The 20,692-nt window shown below is 49.9% G+C and overlaps 1 protein-coding gene across 2 annotated transcripts in view; it reads left to right on the top strand.

Annotated features, from left to right (window-relative positions):
• Window positions 1-20,692, top strand: part of FBLN5 (fibulin 5) — a 69,898-nt gene that overhangs the window by 30,272 nt on the left and 18,934 nt on the right. For both annotated transcript variants that reach the window (XM_084879326.1, XM_084879327.1), the window contains exons 5-6: window positions 16,839-16,961; window positions 20,496-20,612. In XM_084879326.1, the coding sequence (XP_084735452.1) occupies window positions 16,839-16,961; window positions 20,496-20,612 (240 nt within the window). The remainder of the gene's footprint in view (window positions 1-16,838; window positions 16,962-20,495; window positions 20,613-20,692) is intronic.

Below are 20,692 nucleotides of genomic sequence, written 5' to 3'. Positions count from 1 at the left end.
AAAACACAAGAGTTAAGAAAAACGACATGCCCACATTATTTATTTTTATAACTGAAAAGTCCATGAGTGGAATTAGCTTTAGCTATGGCTGGATGCAAGGGCTCCAGTGGTATCGTTTGGACTTGTTTTTCTCTCTCTCCATCTGGTACCGACGGTGTCTTCATTCTCAAGGCAGGCTCTCTCAAGAAATGGCCCTGGCAGCTCCAGGAGGATTTCTCTTACCAGTTGACCATCCCGGAGAGAATGTCTCGGTCGCTAGAGCTCCAGCAAAAGGCTGTGTTCGGGTTCTGGTAGCCAGCTCAGGTCATAGGCCCATCCCTGAGCTCATGGGTTGGCCACATGGGGTTTTTGACTTAGCAAGCCTATGTCACAAGTCCATGCCTGGAGCTAATAGTGGTTCTAACACCACCTGGAACACATGCACTCCGTGTGGGGAAAGGTGTTCCCTCGAAGGAAAATTGGGTGCTGTTACCGAGTGGAGGAAGTTTAGATGTTGAATGGGTAAGAGCTATACCTGGGATCCCCCTCCACATGGAAAAGGAAGAAACAGAAGCACCCGAGTTTATTCTGAGTCAGCAGCCAGATGACAATGGACGTGCTCACTGCCAATCCAGTGCACATGGTGTACACGCCCTCCCTGACATCGGAGGATCACCAGCACGACAGGAAGAGCCTGGAGCCTTCATCTCTGCTGCACACCTGTCCTCAGGTGTGCCGGTACCCACACTGCACCAAGACAACGAATACTGTTTTTCATTATACACCGAGTGGCCAGATTATTATGCATTCAGAGATTATAATCATCTGGCCACTCAGTGTATTTGTATCTCCAATGGGTACCAAAAATATTCTAGACTTTTGCTGGAGATCAACCACCTATTTGCCCTGAGCTTTCTATCAGCCAGTGCAAAGGAGAAAACTGATCAGGTGCACAATTTATAGTATCTTTGATATCAAATAAATGAGGTACTCAAGAGAAGTACACTGAGTGGCCAGATTATTATGCATTCAGAGATCATAATAATCTGGCCACTCAGTGGAAATTGTCAGGGGAATAATACCATGAATTCTCTTTATAGAAATATTAAGCTGTTAAAATGAAGAAATGTCTAGCCCGGATGGTGTGGCTCAGTGGTTGAGTGTTGACCTATGAACCAGTAGATCACGGTTTGATTCTCAGTCAGGGCACATGTCTGGTTTTTTGAGCTTGATCCCCAGTAGGGGATATGCAGGAGCTAGCCAATAGAAGATTCTCTCTCATCTTTGATGTTTCTATTTCTTTTTCCTTCTCCCTTGCTCTCTGAAATCAATTTTTTTAAAAAGAAGAAAGGTCTAGTGTCTTGCTTGAATCTTTTGTGCTGCTGTCTTTCTCATTCTGCCTTAGGAAAAGCAAAAAATGGTAGGTTGTTACCAAGTATAGCCACCATCATCACTATCATCCCCACACCAAAGAACCTGTGCTTATCTGCTCCCATTTTATTGTACTGTGTTTCCCCTGGTCATGCCCTCTGACTGCCTCCACTCACATGTGCAGAGCTGTTGGTCCTTCTTTGTCTCCTGGCCCTTTATCATAGTGAATCTTGGAAATGGCCTTGGTTTTATTATCTGTAATATGAGGATAATGCCTATCTCATAAATATTTCTATGAGGATTAAAAGAATGTGTACGACGCATGTGACCTTAGAAGGTGCTCAGTAAAATGTATAGCTATATATATATCACCCTAAGACATGTGCCATGAAAGTAAGTAACTTCTTTCCTTAAAAAAAAAAAGTCCCATTGGTCACTTACAAAGTGAATGAGAGCTAGTTCTAAGAGCTTGTGAACTGGAATGATAGTCCAGAGGTACACCACTCCCCTAGGCCCAAGAAAGAAAATCTTAAGCAATTGGATAACACTATTCTGAAAATTGACCAGATATCATTCTAGACCACATTAGACTCTACCCTGCAAGTATTTAATAGAGGAACGTCTATAGAAAATCCTCCGGCCCAGGCCCAGGATCTCAGAGTTGGATGCCAGCTCAGCCTCTCACTAACTGTGTGATCTTGGACAGATGTCTTAATCTATGAATCTCAGTGTTCTCATCTCTTAAAGGGGATAACAATTCATTGTCTGCTGACTCCACAGGATTATTAGGGATGCAGTAGAGCCTTTAGTGCCTATAAAGTCTGCAGGACTAATTGTTTCCAGAGCTTTTTAAAGATTGCTCCATTCTGTTATTTATGAGTATGTTGTAGCTGTTGTCAGTCTGCCTTAGTCAACCAGGCGCTGAACTGTGGAAAGGATTTGTGCAATATTTGGTATATACCAAAATGATATGTAACATATGCAAGCAGAAGCTTATTAATGATGCACATGGGAGAACCCAGCACCCAACCCAAGAACCCGTGACTTCTCCATGGTGGCACCGTGTTTTTCCAACATCTTCTGAGACTTGCTCATCCCATTCAACATTATGTTTCTAAGATTCTGACCCATGTTGTTGTGTTTAGCTGTAGTTCATTTTTTCAAGTACTTTCCCACTCTGAGACTACACTATAGCACAATTTATTGATTCATTATTTTGACAAAAGACATTGGATTGCTTTAGGTGTTTGGCTGTTAGAAAGAACAATGCTATAAATATTCTCTCGAGTGCCATAGAGCTGTGCTATAGGTAGGGAAATGTCAATTTCCCAAAATAATGTTTTTTTAATTTTCCAGAATACCAGTTTGCACTCTAATCAGCAATGATTAAGAGTTTCTGTTGGTCTACAATCTCTCTAGCATTTGGTATCGGTGGAATTCTTAATTTTTGCTAATCTAGTAATTAAAATGTTTTTTTTTTCTCATTCTTTTTTTAAAATGTATTTTTATTGATTTCAGAGAGGAAGGAAGAGGGAAAGATATAAATATCAATGATGAGAGAATCATTGATCTGCTGCCTCCTGCATGCCCCCTACTGGGGATCAAGTCCACAACATGGGCATGTGTCTTTGACTGGAATTGAACCTGGGACCCTTCAGTCCAATTGAACCTGTTGCTCTATCCACTGAGCCAAACCAGCCAGGGTCGGGGCCCTTTTTAAACAATTACTCTTGCTAGGTTTGGTATCAGTGTCACTCAGTGTTCACTATCCCAGGCTTATAATAAGTCTTATTAAATAAGCCAGGGTTCTTTATTTTCTTCTCCGGGAATGTCTTGGATATTCTTGGGCCAAGTGCCTTTGAAAAACAATAAACAAAACAAACCTTGTTGGGATTTTGATTATAATTCCTTGAGTATTTAGATAAATGTGAAGAAAACTGACATCATCATTTTATTGATTTTTTTTACATCCTTGAACATTAAATTTCTCCCCCTTTTAAGGTCTTCTTTAAATATCTTTCAATAAGGTTTCATTATTTTCTCCAAACAAGTCTTGCAGTATTTGTCTAGATTCATTCCTAGAAAGCTTATATATTTTTTGTTTCTATATTAATAGCATTTAAAAAAAATTTAGTGTTCCTTTTGTTGCTGGTTTATAGAAATGCAATTTATTTTGAATATTGATCTTGTATCCTGATGGCTTGTGAAATTCTCTTATTATTTCCAATACTTAGTCTGTAGAATCTTTTTAAAAAAATATATTTTATTGATTTTTTACAGAGAGGAAGGGAGAGATATAGAGAGCTAGAAACATCGATGAGAGAGAAACATCGACCAGCTGCCTCTTGCACACCCCCTACTGGGGATGTGCCCGCAACCCAAGTACATGCCTTTGACTGGAATCGAACCCGGGACCTTTCAGTCCGCAGACCGACGCTCTACCACTGAGCCAAACCGGTTTTGGCAGTCTGTAGAATCTTTTGGGTTATTCTGACAGTCACACTATCTGTGAATAGTGAGATTTTTGTTCTCTAATTTTTGTACCTCTTATTCATTTCTCTTGTTTTACCATATTGGCTAATATCCATAAAATAATATTGAATATAGGTGGTGAGAGTAGGCATCCTTGTCTTTTTCCTGATGGCAAAAGAACTGTGTCTAATGTTACCTCATTAAGAATGAGTTTTGCTAAGTTTTCTTTCTTTTTTTTTTTAATATTAGCTAGTATTGAATTTTATCAAATGCTTTTTATACAACTATTGAGATAATGATATGTCTAAAAAATCTGCTTATGTGGGAAATTACATTGACAGATTTTTCTTATTAAACCATCTTTCATTCATTCCTAGGATAACCAACTTGGTCATGATGTAGTCTAATTTGTTTGGATAATATATTTTTTTTTTTTTAGATTTTTGACTTTGTTGATCTCTCTTGTTTTATTTTTTATTTTATTAATTTTTGTTCTTATCTTTATTATTCTTTCTAATTTTTTAAATTTTTGTATCTTTCCTAATTTCTTAAGCAGAATGCTTAGCTCATTCATCGCAAAGCTTTCTTTTTTCTTAACATTAGCATTTAAGACTATACGTTTCTCTCTGTGTCCTACAAGTTTGGATATGTAGCCTTTTCACTGTCATTAAGTCTTAAGAATTGTCTGATTTATTGTGGTTATTTCTATGGCCCATGATTTATTTAGTGACGAGTTTAAAATTGTACACATTAATGGAAGTTTATCTTTCTGTTATTGACTTCTATTTAATTGCCTTATCACCAAGGGATACCGATTCTATGAAATTTGATTGGAACATGATTTGTTCCCTTTGGTATCCACATCGCCTAGCATAAATGCCAAGAATGTAGAAGCAGTTTGGTACGGGTTTGCCAATCTAATGAATGACAGATGAATGAATGTCTAGTGACCAGACATCAGAGGAATTGTCTCTTTCTGTCCAGCCAAGTTGTCCAATCTTTCCAGCTACATCATATTCCAAAATTGCCTTGCAAATGAACACCAGTAATAAAGTGGTTCTCCAAAATTGTCTTCTTGCCTGCTCACCCCATTCCTCCTTTTGGCCTGGGAAGCAGACACTGAGTGTGTGGGTGAGAGGCTAGTTACAAAACCGGTAGGTGAGACCATCAGGCCCAGTCTCACTAGGACACGTAATAGAATTAGATCATTGTTTTCCAGTACTTCTGTGTGACCTGGAGAATGCTGATAGTTTCTAAGAATACATGAGGGTGGCATTTCTTCCAAAGGAAACTCTTATCTCATTGAATCCCTGAAAGGAACCAGGCACGAGGCCTTTCCCCCACCCCCTTTCAAAAAAGTGGGAAACTTGACTTAAACCTATTTAGTGGTGACGTTGGTGGAGTTCCTGATCTGTGCTTTATATTCTGTACACGAACCTTCTTCACCTCATTTTTGTCACTTACCATAGCAGGGTGGTTAGTAACATCGTAGACTTGCCCAAGAGAATATAAAGGTAGGTAAACACATTTGACTGATTTCTGCTTGTAAAGGGCATTTGAAGACAAAGAATGAAAAACATATCCCTTCTGCATGAGTCAATGCATATTGATTAAGTGAGGGGGTGACTGAATGACCGGCCCTTATTTTGATGAGTATATTTTCTCCTTTTTGAATCAATACCATGTGGGCACGTGAAGGAGAAAAGAGTGACTTGTTAGCTCCTCTGTCTTTTCCTACGCCCCTGAGAAGCGCCTTTGGGAGATGCCTGTTACATAGGACATGGAAGAGATCCAGGTCATTCTTATTTCCGAGTCCCAGGAGAGGTGGCAGCGTTTATACATTATAACAGCATTTAATATTGCAACAACATTCATTTGGTATAACCATGTTCATAGGCTGTTCATAGGTCACTAACATAATGACCAAGTTAGTTATCCTAAGAATGAATGGAAGATGGTTTAATAAGAATGTCAATGTCTGTATGTTATAGTAGACACTGGACATGGAGTTCACCAGACAGGACGGAACTTCATGGTGCTCCATGACACTTTTTAAAGTGGTGTCAGGCAGGAAGCCCCTCCCGTTCAGGTCACCCTCTTACCTTAGGTCTTCTCCCTGCTTTGTGATGAGAGTCTCGTCTGCCAGATCATGTCCTCACTGTCATGCAGAGGCCAATTGTGGGCATCTCCCAGCCACGTTACGTCTTTTCCTCCTATGTCCTCCAGGGGGCCTCCTTGGCCCTGCCCGGGGCGGAGGTGTGGGCGGTGAGTGACGCGGGGAGGAAAGCATCTGGAGCACGAAGGATTCGGGTCCATCTACCTTCCCAGGTAGAAGAGACCCAGTCCTCGTTTTTCAGAGGAGGAAACAGGCTGCGAAGGACTTGCCTGGAGGTCACCAATGAGCTAGTAGAAGGTTCTGGATTAGAATTGGGCGTCCAGCTCCCTCCCCCCCCCCCCTTCTTTTTTTCTTTTAGGAGTGAGTTTCACACCGGCTGCCTGCCTTCTCTTCCTCTTGCTTCTTGGTATGAAGCTGTAACAGTCAGACTAGACCGAGGGCCATTTTTGTGCCCGGCGTGATCTCAAGACTTGATTTACAGGCGATCCTCATAAAACCCCATGACTTATACAACATCATGAACACCTTTTACAAATGAGGAAACCAAGGCTTTTAGTGGCTAAAACAAAAAACAACAACAAAAAACTTGCAGGAAAAAAAGTGTGTGTGAGGGGAGGGGGGCGCGGGGGGTGGGGGGTGGTGGTGGCAGGATTTGAAACAGGCCTAACTCCAAAGCTTGAGTTCCCACCAACCTGTGTGGCCTTTGAACCAAATTTCCAGAAGCTCAAGATGCCCATAGTCCAGACCTCTTCCTTCCTGCTTCCCTTCTCTCCTCCCCAACTTTCTACACCTTCCTTGTTCTCCCCACCATTCATTTTCTCCCCGATCCTCTGCTCCCATCTGGGGATCCTCGAGTCTTAATTCTGTGGTGGAGAAGGGGCAGCCGAGGAGTGCGGGCTGTTTGGGCAGACCTACACCCGTCGGGAGCTCAGGAGGTTGCTGTTCGCTTGCTCACTAGGATTTTTGCTTCAGACCTCAGGTTGATGCTGTCTCTGGGTAGGAACAATTCATAAATTTAGAAAGGAATTCGGTGACGATGTATGCTTTGACTTACATATATTAACTTTTATTATTTTGGTAAGAAAACACAGGTAACATGAAATTTATCATCTTAACCATTTTCCAGTGTTCCGCTCAGTAGTGTTAAGTACATTCATATTGTGGTGCATCCAAACTGTTTCTTCTTACAAAACTAACACTCTAAACCCATTCAACACTAATTCCCATTTTGTTCTCCCAGCCCCTGGCCACCACCATTCTTTCTGTTTCTGAGTTCGACTATTGGGGATGTCTCCTATAAGTGAAGTCATGCAAAATTTGTCTTTCTGTGACTGGCTTATTTCACTTAGTGTAATGTCTTTAAAAATTCATCCACGTGGTAGCATGTGTCAGAATCTCCTTCCTTTTTAAGGCTGAATGGCATTCCGTTGTGTATGTATGTGGTACATTGTACTTATCCATTCATCTGTTGGTGGACATGACAGAGGATGGCATCATGGAAGTCTACTGAACAGTCTTTATTTTACTTATTTATTTGTTAATCTTCACCTGAGGATATTTTTCCATTGACTTTTAGGCAGAGTAGAGGAGAGAAGGAAAGACAGAGAGAAACATTGATTGGTTTGCCTCCTGCATGAGCCCCAACCACGGCCTAAGCTGGGAAGGAGTCTGCAACCAAGGTGCATGCCCTTGACCGGAATCAAACCTGGGACCCTTTGGTCCTCAGACACTCTATTCACTGAGCCAAACCAGCTAGGATGAACAACGTTTAGGACAGCCTCCAGATGTGGGACACTCCCAGTTCCGTGTCTGCAGTGCCCTCCACACACTCACTGTGCCCACAGCTGTCTTCCCCAGGGGCCTGTGAGCCTAGGAAGGCAGGGGACGGTCGCCTCATTTCAGCCACAAGGAGGCAGGTGCAGAAAGTCAGTGGCATTCACCAGGTGACCCTGTTGCTTAGTGATGGAGTCAGAGAGGCGGCAGGGCTTTCTGACCCCGGGGGTGGGAAGAGAACAGGTGCTGATCTCGTGGGACGTTTGTTCTCGACCGTGGCCCGACTGATTGCTGGCGGTGAATTTGCACACCTGGCTCTTCTCACAGCCGGCACCAGGCTGCGGGGCTGTCCTGAGCCTGAGACATGGGCCGTGTTTCCTGGCGCTGCCCTAAGACAGTGGTTGGCAAACTCCTTAGTCAACAGAGCCAAATATCAATCGTGCGACGATTGAAGTTTCTTTTGAGAGCCACACTTTTTAAACTTCAACTATATAGGTAGGTATATTGTTATTAACTTAATTAGGGAGCTCCTAAGCTGGCCTTTGCTAAAAACTCAAGGGGCCAAAGAGCTGCATGAGGCTCGAGAGCCGCAGTTGGCCGGCCACTGTCCTAAGAGGTCCTGTGGCTGCGTTCTCAGGCCAGGCAGAGGGCGTGCCTTCCCCTCCACTGATGCCCCCTCCTGGATTGCTTCGTTTTAAAATGAAGCTTATTCCATGCCAAAACCAGTTTGGCTCAGCGGTAGAGCGTCAGTCTGCGGACTGAAGGGTCCCGGGTTCAATTCTGGTCAAGGGCATGTGCATTGGTTGTGGGCACATCCCCAGTAGGGGGTGTGCAAGAGTCAGCTGGTCGATGTTTCTCTCTCATCGACGTTTCTAGCTCTCTATCTCTCTCCCTTCCTCTCTGTAAAAAAAAAAAAAAAAAAAAAAAAAAAAAAAAAAAAAATCAATAAAATATAATTTTTTAAAAAATGAAGCTTATTCCTGATGATTATCTGGGTAGCTCTGTGCCCTAGGCATTCGTGATTTTGGATAGCTGTCTCTAAAAGTAGAAAATGCCACATTACATTGAGAGAATGTAAATAAAACATTTAAAAAGAAAAAAGAAAAAAGAAAAAAAGAGGGAGGGGGCAATGTTAAAATATGTACACAGATAATAATTTAAAAAAAAAAAAAGAATGAGCTTCGTCCTTGTCTGGGAGGAAAGAGGACGCAGCTCCTCCAGGCCCAGCACGAGGTGTGACGAGCCTCTGGGGGGAGGACCCTCACATCCGCCCAGGGATGGGAGGAAGGCCCCAGGCCCTGCAAGCTGGGGCCCGAGGCTCCTGGGGCCAGAGCTGCCTCTGTCACATCCTTCATCGCAGGGGAGCCCGATACGGGCCACGGGCCACCAAAGAGGTGGGTGGCTGAACTGCTTCCTCCAACGTCCGTGGCTTCCTCGCCTTCCCCTCTGGCTCTCAGGAAAGCCCAAGGACAAAGTACCCTCATTCCCAATGACGTTCACTTCTGCGCTCTGTCCTGCCAGGCTCCGTTCGCTGCTGAGGGTACAGGTGTGAGCATGAAGCATAGTCACCTCCATCGTGTATAAAAACCTGCTGTTTGCAACTCTCTGCTGTTGTTAGAGAGTCCCTGGTCCTGTAAACTCTTGTCATTATAAACTCCGTCACTTTAAGGCAGTCTGTTATTCTGTAAAATGTCTTTGGGTTGTTTTTTTTTTGTTTTTGTTCAAATAATAGGAAAATATTAACTTAACCGTCTGACCTTGCAAGCTAGCCATCCAATGTTATAGACTAAAATAGACTCGTACTGATAACCATTCCAAGTCCTAACCCATTATGTACTCAAGGTTACAGACTAACTGTAACAATAACGTACACGGAGGTCTTTGTGAAACCTGCAAACAAAGATGCTCAAAAGGTATAAATACAAGACACTTCCTCTATGTCAGGGCTCAGAGATTTGGAAAAAGACGCCTCCCTCTGGGCCGTGAGCAATAAACGACTCACTAAGGCATCTTGGATCTCATGCGACATTTACAATACAACAGGCAAGCCCCAGTTCCTGCGTTCTGGGAGCTCACTGTGGAGTGCGGGAGCGGAGCCGCACACCACGAGCCACATGCCATGGTGTGAAGCGCTGGGAAATGGCGTGTGCTTAGCGTGTGCGTGTATGTGCGAGTGTGAAGGCCGCCTCGACGTGCTGCGTGGCCCAGGAGCCAGAGCCCTGAGCTTCCCAAAGAGGCGACACATGGTCTGAGAGCCACACCATCTCAGATGGTTCTGTGTTTAGTGCACTTTCTGGGGGAGACACTGGAGACCAGCAGACGAGGAGCCAAGTGATTTCAATCATTTGCAGTGTTTCCCAAAGTGTGGTACGCGTACCCCCAGGGGTACGGGAAGAGTTTGGTGGGGATATGCACTGCACCGTGCTTAGCTGCACCTAATTCTACGTTCTCATGAGTATGAGGGGTACTCAGCGTTACGAAAATTATAGAAGGGTACACATATGTCAAACGTTGGGAAACACTGATTTAGAGGAAAGTCAGGCCTAGGAGTCTTTGGGGGTGGGGAGAAGAAGAGGGACATTTGCAAGGTTTTCTGAGGAACCGCATGAGGGCAGGGAGCATGGGGAGGGGCAGTGTGAGGGTGACTGAAGCGCAGTGGCGCCGTTACCTGAGACGGCATGGAGAAGAGGGTGTGGGGCCGGGGCCGGGGCCTCACAGGCCGGGACATGAGAACGGAGCCCGGCGGTCGGGCTGTGGGGGAGGCGTGGGCTCCGAGGGAAGGAGGGAGGACCCTGTAGGGAAGTGGCAAGATTGGAGAGCTGGAGCTTTGCAGACTGCAGGGCTCATGAGACTTCTAGTTCTCCCTCCAAAAGGGATGGTCTGTTTGCTCTGCAGTCACGATTCTGACCAGAGCCCCACGCCCTTTCAATAAAAAAAAAAAAAAAATGCCAGGTCTGGATCAGCACGGAGCAGCCCGTCCTCCTGCCCTCGGGGCTCTGGCGGGTGATGCTCAAGAAGGAATCTGTCTGTCAGCTCCCTCTCGCCACGCCCGCCGCGGCCGTTCACACAGCGAGGCCCAGCGGGCCAGCACGCCGCTGCCCGGCAGAGAGACAGAGAGCGCGGCAGAGTCAGCTGATGTTTACCAAGCACTCGCCGAAAACCATTACTCAGGAACCAGCAATGTGATCCCCATTAGCGGCCGCGTCTGTTCCCATAGAAGGCCAGGGCGGGAAGGGGCCCTTCAGCCCCCGCGCCAGGCTCCCCCTTTCTCACGGCGAGCTGGGGACCTGCATTCCGGCCGGGTTGTCTTGTTGTTGGTTGGAAAATGGACCCCCTACGTGCTGCCCAAATGGAGGCTCACAACCAGCAAGCTGTGTATCCCATGCGTACTGCCAGGCGCTGGGAAAACGCCGTAAACACAGAATGGTCCGGCTCCTGACGGTCGCCCGGGGCCCGCGGACACATGGAGCGCAGATGTCCCGGGAACCCATCGAGCGAGGTCTGGAACGCTGGGGTCTCCCATTAAGCAGGTGTTTGGGAAGAGGCCCTGTGTGGCTTCCAGCCTTGGCTGGGCTTGTCTCCTGAAGAATGGCCCCGACCCAGCTCAGCAGCAGGAGAGACTGGCTTCGGCTGCCTGGAGACGCAGGAATGCGCCCATTGTTATGTTCTCCTCGCTTATCAAGCCCATTAGCCGGGGCGAGGAAGGAGCCCAGGAACCGAATCAGGCTGGGAAAACATGTTGTTTCACTGGGTAAAAATTTAGTACCCAGGAAATGGTGGTTGCCGTGTCCCGAAAAGGGCCCGCGGAGGCCTTGGGAAGGGTTAGCGGGCCACATCCTCGGGGCCGTTCCTCCCAGCGCCGCCCCATGAGCATGGTTCCTTCGGGCAGACGGCAGAGATGTCCAGCCGAGGCTGCGGACATGGGCTCACACAGTCCGCCCATTGGCTGTTCCCAGGGGAAGAGGACACACGGGAACGGGGAGAGTCACAGACGGCAAAGGGCGATCCTGTTCGGCTGTGGAGTTCAGTCAGGCTTTCGGATCAGACCCTTGTGGGGCCATAGATGGATCCAGAGATGCCGCAGTGCAGTGGGGACCCCGAGACCCCGGGAGGGAATGCTCCTTCCTTTGTGCACGCCTTGTCCCAGCCTCCTGACACGTGCCTGGGCTGGTGGGGGAGATAGCTCTGGTGGAGCCACAGAGCGGATCACGTCTGTCATTGTGGTGTTTTTGGTGAATTGCAGAATAAGAGCCTGCAGGAGGCGGCAGCCCTGCTGCCCCAATCTCTCTCAGGTGCTAGAAACAGCCCCGCCCGGGGAAGGGAACACAGTTTTCCGGGCACCGCCTGTGTGCCAGGCAGTGGTGGTGGGACCTGGGAACACATTCCTGGATGACCGAAGAGGCAGGCCGCCCCGGCTCTCTCTGCGGGACGCGGGAGAGGTCAGGGGATGCCGCTGGGGAAGACGTAGTTACTGCGGGCAGGAGCCTGGCGGCACACCCAGCTCTGCCTGCCCTCGAAGTTCTGGTTTTCTCGCCCACCAGTCCTTTCTGGGGAGCCTCGGCCCTTTGTTTGTTTCCTCTTGTGCTTTGGTGCTGGGCGCGTGGCCTAGGGAGTGTTGTCTCCGGGGCCATGAGGGGACCATTCCTTCTTGCTTTGTTGTGCTTTGCCTTATAGTTTTTGAAGGACACTTTATTTCTATTAGAATTGATGCTAGGAAGTCAGTGTAAGTGTTTTCCTTTCAACTTATAGGTATAAATGATGGAATATAAATTCAGATGTGCATATATACACATTCAAATACACTGAGTGGCCAGATTATGATGATCTCTGAACGCATAATCACGTGGCCACTCAGTGTACTTATGGATAAGGGAAAGGTTGCAAATTTTGATGTCAAGGGACCAGGAAATAGTGGCCCCCAGCCTCTGGCTAGTAAGTCCTCTGCTTCTTTCTAACTACCCACAATGCAGTTCTTATCCATAGAAAAAACCTTATTTTAAAATCCCAACTCTGTGGTCAGTCTACATTGAGTGGCCAGATGCTTATGTGTTTAGAGATCATCATAATCTGGCCAGTCAGTGTATAATGAATAGCTGGCATACATACACAAATGATTTAAAGTCCAACATATTTATGTCAGCACATTCATTGTTACGCCTCCCTGTGGAGATGTGGATATAATAACCCACGAGTTAGCCCTGGGATTGTCCGCGGAACCCTCCGTTTTACACGGGACAGGGAAGTGGGTGGCAGGCTGTATCCTCAGAACCTGCCCACTCCCAGGAAGGACATGAGACGTGGTACCACAAGGTCCCTAGAGTTTATCCGACAGATGGATGCCTGTCACCACTCACTTCCCTCAGACACCTGTTCTGAGGTGTCTCTGTGGCCCATGGCCCTCCCCCTGCCCCTCTGGTCAGCCTGGAAGACAAGTCGTTTGTTGTCCCAGGTTGCTGGGCAGTGTGTCCTCATGACCGGAGGCCAGTCCCTCCATCTGGTGCCTCTGTGACGCCGTGACTGGACTGGAGGTTGTTCTTTATTCCCCCGCCTCCATGCACCTGCCCGCATGAAGCTGCTGTCTGGCGGGGACGTGGGACCCAGCTGGTGGCATGTCCCTGATGGGTGGCCTGCTATCCCGAGGCCCAGAGCCCACTTCTACCCGCAGCCTCCTGGGCCGTCGAGGACGAGGTGGGCCGGGGTCGATGACTCAGCCAGCAGTTGTTTTCACGGATGGGGCGTCGGCACAAGGGTGATGGCTCAGACACAGCCGCTGGGCCCTCAGAGCTGGCTGCTCGCGCCTGGAGCTTCGTTCTTGGGCGGGTGCAGTGCTGGGCGCTCGCAGCTGCAGGTTCTGGAGGAGTCAGCAGGCTCCTTCCTCCAGCGGCCTGGGGGCAGGGAGCAGGCAGAAGCGCCCTCAGCGAAGTCTGCTCTGGGGACTAGTCCAGATGGAGGGCTGTACTGGATGCCAGCTCTCCCTACTGACCTGGAGGTCTGGGAGGACACACACACACACACACACACACACACACACACACACACACATATACACACACACACACACACAGTAGAGCACGAAGACTGTGTGAGAGCCGGAGTGAGCAGATGACTGAATGAACCCAGCATGCTTTTCCCTTCGGAGACTCTTCCGAAATATCCCACAGAAAGGAAAAGGAACAGCAGGCTGACGACACTTCCTCGGGCTGCCGCCGCGTGTGCTTTTCCACTGTGAGGAGCGGACGCTTTGCCAAAGAATGTCCTTGGAGTGATCCGACGTGTTTTCCCTTCTGTTATTTAAGTCAAATGTATTTAATGTAAGTGATTCGGCTGTGAGCTGGAATGTGTGGTGGGTCCTCCAGCCCCGCGTGGAGCCCTCCGCGTGGCCGCCCCTCGGGGACGTGGCGGCCGGTGGTTTTCCGAGGGGCTGGTGGTGTTTCCAGTCCACACACCAGAACGGTCTTGTTAGCCAGTTGTCTGGGACACGTGTGTCTGGGGCTGGAGGCAGTGATGTTTGCAGGTCATGTGTTCAGTCATCCTCGCACCCAGTGGTCACCGAGTGTTTACTGTGGACACAGCGTGATACCACGTGTGTTTTGAGGATACCAAGAGGGGATGCACCTTCCACCCAAAACTCCAGGGCAAGCATGTCAAACTCATGGCTGGTGGGCTGCATACCTCATTTAAATAATGAGGCATGTGGCCCGCTGGGACCGCGAGTTTGACACCCTTGCTCCAGGGACTTCAGTTCTCAAAATACGTTTATATTGACAGTCCATTCAATCAGGTAGCGAACGTTACACGTTCGTTTCTTGAGCATGCATCAACAGAAATGAGTTAATTCTTTAACGCAGTAAAAATGGTAGAGTTTTTTTTTTTAAATGAACTTTAAAGATTTTTGTGTCTTGGTTGGATTGCCTTGCCTGTGCCTGTGCCTGTGCGTGCGTGCGTTTGTGTGTGCGCGCGCGTGTGTGTGCCTGTGCACATAACATGTACAAACACACACGTGCACTTATAGGCCCCTGCCTGCCCTTCTGAGCCCAGTCGGGTCCACTCGCATGTGTTTGGTCTCCTCTGAGGGGCCCTGCGGGCACATGGCGTGTGTGTGAGTGACACAGACAGAGCCTGGGAATGGGCGGTCACCCAGGCTCCCTAATGGCTCTGCTCGCCTTGGGTCTCTCTCACCGCGCATTCCCCTCCAGGCAGGAAAAAGCACACATTCCTAAGGCAGTGTTGTTCCCAGGGTACAATTGCCATCCATCACTCCCCTCCGGAAAAATGTAAATATGCTCGGGCCGATAGTGGCATTATTTATTATCCTAGGCCTCAGCGTGGATGGAGCAGGCGCGGCTGCTGGCCAAGCCTTGTTCGCGGTTCCCCTGGGAGGCGCGGCTAGGTGGGCAGAGCTGGGGGTGGGAGGTGGGGAGCCGGAGGCAGGAGCTCCTGCAGCTGAGAACAGAGCTGGTCCTCGCCACCGAGGCTGGAGCGGAGGCGGCCCCCGCCTTGGAACCAGGTTCTTGGAGTCTGTCCATGTTTAGAGAATGGAGGCTGGCTCCACGGGGTCCCAGACACACGGTTCCTGGAGGGTGGGAACCGATCGGCTTCTTGGTGTTTGAGTTGTGGCGGCCGGTGGATTGTGCGGGTGTCACTGGAACCCAAGACGCTGTTGCTCACCCAACCGAATGTTTCCCTGAATCAGCCATGCTCGCTCCCTGAGGTCGCAGCCGAACAGGCCTGTCATGGAAGTCCCCTGTTCTCAGGGAGCTTCCACTGCGGGGCCCCTAGTGCCCCCACTCCCACCACGGTCTGCAACAGGCAGCATTCGGAGGCAGACAGTCTTCCAGGAGAGGCAGGAGAAGGCAGCGACAGCCCAGTGCGGTCCCCCAGCCAGGTGTGCCAGCTCCCTCCCGGCCCTGCCAGGCCCAGGGGCGGAGTGACCGCTGTTATCCCAACCGGGGTGGATGTGGATCAGGGAGGCCTGGGCTAGGCTGGTGAGCTCCTTCAGTGCAGTTTTCCCGTCTGTAGGATGGGGATGACAAGCCCATCAGCAGGGCGAGTGTGAGGGTACACACACTAACGTCTGTGAGGGCCCGGCACACGACACAGCTCAGAGAACTGCTGCTTCTGATGTTATTTCCAGCTCTGCGATGGCCCGCTGCGGGAGGCAGGAGGCGGAAGGAACTGCAGTGAGGAGCGGACAGAAGGGGCAGAGGGCGAGGGCAGCATGGGCAGGAGGGAAGACGTTGGGAGCAGGCCAGGCGGAGCCAGGGCTTGAGGTCAAAGGGAGAGAGGGCAGGGTCAGGAGGTCCCATTATAGGATCTGAATGCTCTCCCTGTAACACAGCACAGGAGACAGGAAAGAAAGATTCATTTCAGTTGAAACCGTTTTGAGGCTGAATGTGTGCACTGGATGTCTTGAGAACTATGACTACAGCCTGGTCTGTATGCTTTGTCGCTCTCAATGAAGACGGGACTGCCTTGGACACAAGTGACTACAGCCAGCCAGCCAGCCAGCCAGGGATGGGCATGAAGCGGTGTAGACCAGCCCGGTGTGGGCAGTGGGCACAGAGGTCAGCCACAGGAGAGGAGGGAGCGCCGGGGGCTCCATGAAGCGTCTCTAAGGGGCAGGAACCTCAGATTGAGAGATGTTCGTGGATGGATCCAATCCAGTGACTCGATGCCAGCCTTCCTTTGGCAGGGGCACCTCTTTTCCTTCTCTTCTCTCCTCAGAGGTGCCGTAGCTCTGTGCATACAACAGAGACCCCAAAAGACCCCCCACGTAACGGGCGAAAGGAGAAACCTAAACAAAATGCATTTCTAAATCAAGTGATGGTCATTGTCAAGGTGCCCTGCTTCCAGGAAACCACGGGCTAGGGTGGCGGAACGGAGCCCACGGGTGTGAGTTCTCTTCTCGGCCACTTCCCTCGGTGGGTTTCTGGGCAGCAGTCTGGCTCCATGAAAGGCCAGTGTCCCCCAGGGGCACCCATCTGGAGGTGGCTCCGTGTCTTTGGCTAGAACCCAGGCATGCGATCGACTGCCTCCCAGCCAGACAAGCAAGCCGCTGGCACCTCTGGTGGCTCCGGGGCCCTCTGCTGATGGAGGTGACATTCTTCGGAATATGTTTGTGTTGCAGATGTGGACGAGTGTGCGACGGATTCCCACCAGTGCAACCCCACCCAGATCTGCATCAACACCGAGGGAGGGTACACCTGCTCCTGCACCGAAGGCTACTGGCTCCTGGAAGGCCAGTGCTTAGGTAACAGCTCTCGGGGCCGCACAGGGACTCTTGGAAGTTAATGGCTTCCAGGGTCATTGTGAAGTGGGCATCGCTGGGTGGCCTTTGCAGGGGGGCGGGGGGGGGGTACAAGGCTATGCACCTACATGTTTCAATACCTCTCTGTTTCTCCTTGTTGTTAATCCTCACCTGAGGATATTTTCCCATTTACTTTTACAGAGAATGGAAGGGAGGGAGGCCAGGGGGAGGGGGAGAAGAGAAAGAAGAGAGAGAGAGAGGGAGGGAGGGAGAGAAGCATTGATGTGTGAGAGACCCATTGATTGGTTGCCTCCTGCATGCTCCCTGACTGGGGCCAGGGAATGAACCCACAACCGAGGTAAGTACCCTTGAGCAGGAATTGAACCAGCGACCCTTTGGTGTGCAGGCCCACACTCTCACCACGGAGCACACCAGCCAGGGCCACACCACCTTTTAAAATCAGTTGTCACCATCTCCGCCATGCCATCGTCTGAATTTTTAAATTTATTTGCAAGGCTCCTGTTGGGTTTTACCTATAGCTTCTTCCCGCCTTCAGGACGCTCATCGCCAAGGCAGGGGAGGGCGGAGGTGAGAGCTAACCTGTCCTCGTTAGAACTCGTGCTGAGAGAAGGGCACGCTTTGCTCGGCCACAGAGAAGTCCCAGCTCTCCCGTGTGGGTCAGCAGATTCTGCGCTAACCCCGTCTCCTCCCAACCCCCCATCATGCCCACCCCGCAGGCTGGCTTTCTTTTTCCAGCTCAGGAGCCAGCCGTCCCAATTGAGAGTTTTGTTTCTGCAGCTGGCATCTGCTCTATGATCGCCCTGTTTATTTTCACTGGAGGGTGATTTTCCTTTCTTCCCCTGTAGTGTTCGGTCTCGCCAAGTGAATGAATTCATAGCCCTCTCTCGCTGTCAGTTCAATTTCTATTCTGGGGTGTGATTGCTGTGCTGTCTTCTCGGGGCGGCCCTGCCAGTTTCAGTTCTCTGAGACGCGGTCCCATTGCCCCAGAGTCAGCCCTGGAGGAGCTGAGAAACAAACCCACACGACATCATGGAAACATAAAAAGAAGGTTCTCTTTTCCAAGTCTCTCTGATTGAGACTGCGTTGAGGTTGGCCCCAGGGCCCTGTCTGCGGCCTCCTGGGGGCCCGATAAGCCAGCCTAGACTTGGCGCGGGTCCCCTGTCCAGACATGCACCAAAGCGCTGGCTGCACACGGGCGTTTGTGAATGTGATGGTCGCTGTGCATTTCAACCAACCTCCGCTATGATGGAAAATTTGATGCCGCTGCTTTGAACATAAGCACAGCATTGTGAGTTATTTGTGCAGGAACTTAATATGTAGGATTTCGGCACTGGAAGGGATGTTAGATATTATGTCATTCAACTTTTATGGAGTTGGAAACGGAGACTCAAAAGAGGAGGGACATTTTGGACCAAGTGAATGAGGTCTGAAACCCATCTCCTGTTCTTCGGTCCAGTTACTTCCCACCACAAGGGGGCGCAAGGGAGGATCAGGTGCGGGGGACACACAGGCTGGGCTGATTATACAGAGGAAACCCCTCTGATCCGAGGGTGGCCAGACACTGGGACATTCCTCCACCTGGGAGAGAGGTCCCTGGCTCCCAAGGGTGCAGCTTTGGGAGGGGCTTCCCTGGAGTGGAGGTGGCCCCCACCTTGGAGTCTGTCCATGGTTCCCCAGGAGGCTCCGGGTTTGCCTGGTGCCACATGCACTTTACGTCCTAACGGTGGCTGAACGCTTGCCATCCTCAGGCCAAACTTCTCTTTCTCTTTAAGAACACAGTGACTGCCGAAACCGGTTTGGCTCAGTGGTAGAGCGTTGATCTGCGGACTGAAAGGTCCCAGGTTCGATTCCGGTCAAGGGCATGTATATTGGTTGCGGGCACATCCCCGGTAGGGGGTGTGCAAGAGGCAGCTGGTCGATATTTCTCTCTCATGGACGTTTCTAACTCTCTCTCCCTCTCCCTTCCTCTCTGTAAAAAATCAATAAAATATATTAAAAAAAAAAAAAAAGAACACAGTGACCCCAGTGACCCCAGTTCCATAGCCGTGACCGCCCCCCGCTCTGGGCTCCTTTGGAGGCATTGTTTTTGGAGAAAAAGAAGGGGCTGGGGGCTGCCTTTCCTCCAAGGGCCCCTAAGATGCCCTCTCCTTTCCCTGCTGCCTCCCTGTCCTTGGTGATGTGTCCAACTGCACCCTGGGAAGAGGTGCGCCGGCCACTGTACAAGTCCGTGTGCTTGCTAAGCAGGAGCTGCCAAGCACCCAGTGGGCAGGGGGTGTGCCAGGGTGGAAGTAGCTGGGACTCAGAGGTCAAACAGAAGCACAGGGGCAAGGCACAGCCCCTGAGGAAGGTTAGACCAGTGGTCAGCAAACCGTGGCTCGAGAGCCGTGGTTTGCTGCTCTGTTGACTAATGAGTTTGCTGACCACTGGGTTGACAATGGGTGAGGTGGACGTGGGGTCCTTTCTGGCAGCAGGTGATAGGAACTAGACACAAGGACTGAGGTTCATAATTGGCCTCTGGAGTACCAGATGGACCCTGGGAACTAGGGTGCCAGGGAGGGATGTGGTTCATTTAGGGCAGCGGTGGGCAAACTCATTAGTCAACTGAGCGGCAAACCGAGGCTCGCAAGCCACAGTTTGACGACCACAGGAGCTGAGGTAAGAACCAGTTACAGCTACAGTCAGATCAGTCACAGCAGGTGCCTGTATAGGTGAGGACTCTGTCTCTACCTGTAGGCTTCGTTCAAGACATCCTATCTCAAAGGAGTGAATTTTCCAGCCCATCAACTTGGAGTGAGGGGTCGAGAAGTGCTTCCCGGGTGACCCCAGGCTCCCCATGGCTGGTCCACGTTGGCAGGGAGGTCAGATGGCTGACTCTGCTAAAAAGGATCCATTCGTTTGCAGAGCGGCTTGCTCAGGAAAGACCAGCCATGGCTTGGAAGAGGTGTGTTTAGCTGGAGTTGTATGTCCGCTCTAGTGCAAGGAGGAGATCGCCGGTGAGCTCCAGGGTCCTGGTGTTACTGGATCCGTGGGTCTCCAGACTGTAGTGTAACCGGCTCGTCCTCCTCAACACTTGTTCTTGTTCCTGACCCCTGGGCATGGGCATGGTGGACGGAGCTGATGAGGAGTCTATTGGAGCGAGGCTATAGATTCTTCTCGTACTTTGAGCTAGTCCCTTCCTAGGCAAGGAAACATTTATATACAATCGTAAACTGGACTCTCACTGTGGATAAAATCTTAGAGGCCATCTTGCCCACTCTAAGCAAAATTTTCCTCTACAACTTTCAAGATAGGTTCAGGTGTTCATGGGACCAAGATGGGTCGGGGGGGATTATAGGGAGATTGAGCCTTGGAATCCAGAGAGTATCACCAGCCCTGACACATAGTAGGTCTGGTCTTGGCGTTGGTTCTCCTTGGCTTCCCTTCGAGTTCTCTCTCCAGAAGGGATGGGCTGTACTGACGCTCGGGGGGCATTATGATGGAGAAGAACTGTCTTACCTTGCGTGTTTCTGTTTCCAGACATTGATGAATGCCGCTATGGCTACTGCCAGCAGCTGTGCGCGAATGTTCCTGGATCCTATTCCTGCACATGCAACCCCGGCTTTACCCTCAACGAGGATGGAAGGTCTTGCCAAGGTATGCGACGTGAGCGGGAACGCGAACACGCCGTGAAACACGAGAGGCTGTCCTCTGCCGAGCCTGACAGCGCCTCTGGC

The sequence above is a fragment of the Pipistrellus hanaki genome (genome assembly GCF_964339955.1).
Source record: "Pipistrellus hanaki genome assembly, chromosome: 1".
NCBI lineage: Eukaryota > Metazoa > Chordata > Mammalia > Chiroptera > Vespertilionidae > Pipistrellus > Pipistrellus hanaki.
This window is presented reverse-complemented; position numbering and strand designations above follow the sequence as displayed.